Below are 5,480 nucleotides of genomic sequence, written 5' to 3' on the forward strand. Positions count from 1 at the left end.
CGGGCCCTGCAGGTAGGGCCCCGGGCCCGAGCGGTGCCGCGGCCGAAGGTCACTGCCAGAGCAGAACGGAAATTTGGTTTGCCGGGTCTTGAGTCAGAAAACCGGCAATGCAGTGCAGCTGTTGACAATGAGACTTGTCAGTCTGTAGTTCATATTACTCCCTTCTCCCTTTCCTACGTGAAAGCCAGCAGCCTAAGGTTCCCAGAACTGTTCTGCAGCATTTTGTTTTCTTTTACAGCACTGGTTTTCCATCTCCATTCCCCGAACAGCTCTGTATGCTGAAATTATTTTCTTGTTTGTTTTTCTCTTGCTGAAAAACTGGAAGCTTGCTTAGGAAGACCCAAGTATTTAGTTACCTAGCTTATAAACTGGCTGTAAATGTGCTTTTGGCTGACCCTCGATGCACAAGCCAAGTACTGGAATGTACTTAAAGGTACATTACTTAATTGCATGTTCCTGAAGTTCTTGGTCTTCCCTTGAGTGTGTTAAGTTCACTGTTTGGGTTGTCTGTCTGGATTCACCTGTCAGACTCTTAGGCAAGCAAGATGACGCAAAACATAAACTTTGACACACTAAAGCAGAAGTGACAGTGTGAATTTCACAACGCTGTGCGGGTGTAGGGCATTTCTGATAGCAAGGGCCGATGGATTAACTGGGCATAGGCTCAGCTTTTTGTGTAGCTCTTAATAAGGCACATTTCTTCCCATCTGCAGAAACCCTGAGCACTATTTCCAGCTTCTTTGGCTGGAAAGGTAAATCAGACACAAAGTGATGCTGCAATACCAATGAGTTTCTGTCTGGATCCAATAAGAAATGTAAAACTTGTAGTGTTTGATAGTAGTACTGCTTTGTGTTCTAGCTGAGAAGATCGCCAGGAGAAGTGTGTTTTCCAGGAGGCAAAAGTGAACCAGCTGATAAAGATGACATTGACACTGCTCTCCGAGAAGCTAAAGAAGAGGTGGGACTGCAGCCAGAGAATGTGGAAGTCATCTGTAGGCTTGTGCCTGGAATTGATAAAGTAAGCAATAAACTGAGTAAGTCAACATATAATTAGTAAATAAACTTGGGTTGTTGTCATTTGTGAGGTTGGCAGTGACTTTTCAAACTCTTAACTGCCCAGAGCCACCAAGCACATGTGTGTGTGACCAACAGAGCCAAGGGAAGAGGTTCTTGCTCTGTGTTTGGTGTTCGTGAGATCAGGTTTGGGGCACCAGTTAGCGACTCGGTGGAGTACTGGGAAGATAGTGCCGCACTGGAGAGCATTTAGCAGAAAGCCACGAGGAGCACACGGGTTGTGAGGAGAGGCTGAGGGAAGTGGGTTTGCTCAGTGTGGAAGCTAGCAGGGGGTCTAGACCTCTCCTCCTGGGTGACTGTAGAGAGGATGATACCAGACTCGAGCCAATGGACAGCATCAGCAGCATGGAAATTTTGAGGAGATGCAAGGAAAATGCTCTTTAGCATGAGGTCAGCCCAAAACTGGAGCAGGTATTCTGACAGGCTGTGTGATCCCCATGTGGAGAGAAGCACAGAACTCCCCAGGCAGGGCCCAGCAGGCTGCGACAGCCTCATAGGGTTCCCCTCTGTGTCCTGCAGCCACCAGGGTGGTGCAGGTGGACAGGGACTCTGGAGCTGATGTGGTCTGGGGTTCTGTAGGGAGCTCCAGCCAGGAGACTCCTGAGGTCTCTTTAAAGTATAGCTCACAGCTTGTAAATGAACAGGCTGGCAATTTCCACCAGTGTTCAGTTTTACACTGGATCAGTTTTCCTGTGGTACAGAGATGTTACTGGTGCAAAGTTATTCTTGTTCTTCAGCTAACAGTTTATTACTGTGCCTCCTGTTTTTCTCTCTGCTAGCAATATCCTCTCCCCATTAAAAACCAAGAGAACTGGTTTTGAAGTTGTATTGCAAAATGCTTTATTGAACTTCTTTAATGTTACCTGGACAGACATTACCATTGAAGTCTCATGGGGCAGAGGCAGTGTATGAAAAAGATCACATTTGCAGTGTTTTCCAGCAAGTTGCCTTATACAGTAGAAAAGATTATGTGGGTTTTGGGCCCCAAAATTTTTGCCTGTCAGAGGCTACTTTGTCCTCTCTGTACATACATTCCAGGTGATTCTGACTTGCACAGCCTCCCCAGACTTGCATCAGATAGTACAATTGCTGTTCTGCTGTTACTCCTTTCTACTGAACACTGATCTTTGTTGGTGTGAATAAACAGCACTAACAGTGTACCTGAAAGAATCTTGGTGTCCTCTTTATGCAAACTACTATTTCAGGAGATTTTTCCCTCCCTGTGGAAGAAGTGGTTACATTTAAAATTAAAGCAGTTTCAAAAGGTATATGTATTATATAGCTCACTATACTTCAATCACATCTCTGTATTGATAGAAAAATATTTCTGTATCCTAGGAAGATTCCTATATCCCAGGAAAATAGATACGGAAATCTGACAAAGACAGCATGAATGACTTGGGAAATTCAGAGTCAGGCTTGGACAAAGCAAGTGAGGCCTGTAGAAAGCATGGATGCTTTTTGTTTCTGCAGCAGTAACAAGCCTTTCTAACTGCTGTATGGTTGTACCGGGTGAGCAGGGTATTAGTGAGATCGTGGACAAGCCTTTCTAACTGCTGTGTGGTTGTACTGGGTGAGCAGGGTATTAGTGAGATCGTGTGTAACCAACATCAGAAGGTAAGTTAGCATTGTGAAATAGCTTGCCACTGGAGGGACTAAGTTGCATTAGCAGTCAACAATAGTTCATAGGCTTCTACTCATTTCCTAACATCTGAAATGTTTTTAAAGTGAAAACATTGCTTGCTTGGTACAAACTTAGTGCTTGAGGGTTTTGTTGGTGGTTTTCTGACTGGGATTTTTCTCTCCCTTTAGATGAATCACGTGGTGACACCAGTTGTGGGATTTATCGAGGACACATTCCAGGCCACTCCTAATCCTGATGAAGTGAGCGATGTTTTTGTTGTGCCTTTGGAGTATTTTCTGAAGCCCTTGCATTACAAGGCCCTGTCCTATAAAACCCCCTCGGGGCTCGTAACTCGAATGCACTGCTTCACGTACTACAGCCAGGAGCAGAAAAGGTCATTCCGGATATGGGGACTTACAGCACACTTTGCTGTGTTCCTTGCTCTAGCAGTTTTTGGAACAAGACCTACCTTTGAAGTGGAGTATGATCTTGACAACTTGATTTCATCCTCTGAGAATAACTTCATTAGTTTGTATGCATCCTTATATGAGAAAAAGAAGAGTCATCTGTGAAAAAATGGTCTGGAAATTATATTGGAGGAGTAAACAGGGTTTTGTTTATTTCCCTTGTGCCTATTATTTGCTTGAAAGGCACACTTGAATTTCTTCTGAATGGGAACTTCTTAATAATTCATCTTTAAATAATGCTTTAGTCAATCCCTAACCAGATTAACATATTTTTTAATCTCTCTTAGAGTTGCCCAAAGCACACAGTACTTTTGATGAAACAGTTTTGGAGGGTCTGTTTCAGTTCCTGCCTTTGTTTTGTGTGATTGGAGATGGTTTGTCTCCTGTATAATGAGGTAGTCCTGTTTCATCTGATCTGTGCCTGTTTGAGTTAGAATATGAAAAACTTTGGGGCTCTGTCTTGTCTCTTACATGTGGCATATGAGGTATGGACAACATAATGCACAGTCTTGTACCTTTCAGCACTTAGAGAACGCACAATAAAAGTATAAAAGGTGCCAAGTGGTTTCCCAATCTGGTTTTGTTCTGCTTGGGCTGGTGGAGGGAAGAGTGCGGGTTAGCAAGACGTTTCAGAACGTTTGGCCACCTTGGACCTTGAGCATATCTAAATGCCATCAAACGTCCCATATTCCTGCACTAGCTCTTGGGGTGCCTGTGGTAATTATATCTGATACCAGATGACTTGGTAAGTTAAAAGAAAAAGACATTTGTGGGCTGTGACTGGGGTGAAATCCTCAGCGAAGCACTAGCCACAGTTGTGAAGAACAGCTTTATTTTTCACTGTTAAACACTGGTGAAATTCTTCAACCTTTTGAAAGTTTGACTTCAGACTCTTGTGAAATACGGTCCCCCGATTCATGTCAATACGGAGCAATGTTGGAATCTCTCTATATATCTACCTCAATATTGTTTTGTTAATATAAGCCTTATATTATTTGTGATACTGCTTATTTGGAACCTTATATTAGATACTGCTTATTTGGAATTGGAAGCTGCTATGACACATAGTCAAGCATTAAAAGCCGAAAGGGCCTAGAGATTTGGGAGGGCAGGCGAGGCACAGGCACTGCCGCCGGCCTCCCCCCGCCCGGGGGAGGCAGCGGAAGGGCCTAGAGATTTGGGAGGGCAGGCGAGGCACAGGCACTGCCGCCGGCCTCCCCCCGCCCGGGGGAGGCAGCGGTCAGGGAGAGAGCGCGTGTCTGAGCGGCCCCGGGGGAGGGGTGTGCTCGGCGGTGGGCAAAGATACTTATTTTGAACTAATGATTTAGGCTGAATAATATTTATTGTTTGTTAAGGACATTTTGTTTGCTTAGCATTTACCATGTTTTGTCAAGCTGTGTAGTTCCTGGAGGAACATTTTGGGGTTTGATCTGGACAGGAATTGATTTCCAGCTGAGTCTGCCAGAGGAGAAGGGGTTAAATTTAGACTGCTGCTTTTAGGTGTTTACTTATGAGCCTGTGCTGGGAGAAGAGATAAAAAGTTCAAGAAGACTCATGGAGGCAAAGTGAGCATGTCCTGACGAAGACCCCCGTCTTCTTGGGACAGTCATGAATACGTATTAACAACGAGTTTATAAACAGAAACCAGGACCTGTACAGGGTGCGTGTTGGTAGAGCAGAGACTCCCTGCTCACCCAGCGCTGTTTGCTTGCTTAAATTCGCATAATAAATTGTACCTAATTCAGAATAACCATCGAACTATTATTTCCACTCTATATAATCAAACCTTCTCTGGTCTGAATTTCTTCGTCACTTTCTATTGAGTTTCAGTCACATGTGGCTCCTTGGGCTTGAGCTTTCACAGCAGCACAAGGGGATGTTGCACCTCAAAACCAGTCACAACATATATCTGTCCTCCTGAACTGAGGGTTGTACCTCAAGCCAATGCTGACTTGGTTCATCTGTCATTCTGTGCTCGAATCTCACAGCCCAGAAATGCCATACTGAAATGTTACCTGCTGAGAATACACTGTCTAAGCTGTTATGTGGGGTTTTGGGGATGGTTGCTGCTGGTGTTTTGAGGAAGGAGCTGGCACTATTCTCTAGCTATGTGTTTTTAAGGCGGGAGAAATACCAAAGGGAGAATTGCTTCCTTTTTCTAACTTTTAAAAAATTACAATTGTAATCTCTCACTGAAAATGCCATCCTTGGTTCACGTTTGTGCCTAAGTTGTTTGGTTCTCTTTGGCTGCAGCTCCTCGTGGTGCTGGCCCTGCTTGGGTGGCTGGGAGTGTCCCTGCAGCAGTGTGTGCAAAG

The 5,480-nt window shown here is 44.5% G+C and overlaps 1 protein-coding gene across 1 annotated transcript; it reads left to right on the forward strand.

Moving 5' to 3' along the window:
- Nucleotides 1–859: 859 nt before the first annotated feature.
- Nucleotides 860–3,270, forward strand: NUDT7 (nudix (nucleoside diphosphate linked moiety X)-type motif 7; the record flags this gene model as incomplete). Its single annotated transcript, XM_009079295.1, has 2 exons — nt 860–1,018; nt 2,887–3,270. Coding segments are annotated over 2 exons (543 nt in total), but the record flags the coding sequence as incomplete, so codon positions are not given.
- Nucleotides 3,271–5,480: the final 2,210 nt, after the last annotated feature.

Source organism: Acanthisitta chloris, unplaced genomic scaffold (genome assembly GCF_000695815.1).
Source record: "Acanthisitta chloris isolate BGI_N310 unplaced genomic scaffold, ASM69581v1 scaffold12287, whole genome shotgun sequence".
Taxonomy (NCBI): domain Eukaryota; kingdom Metazoa; phylum Chordata; class Aves; order Passeriformes; family Acanthisittidae; genus Acanthisitta; species Acanthisitta chloris.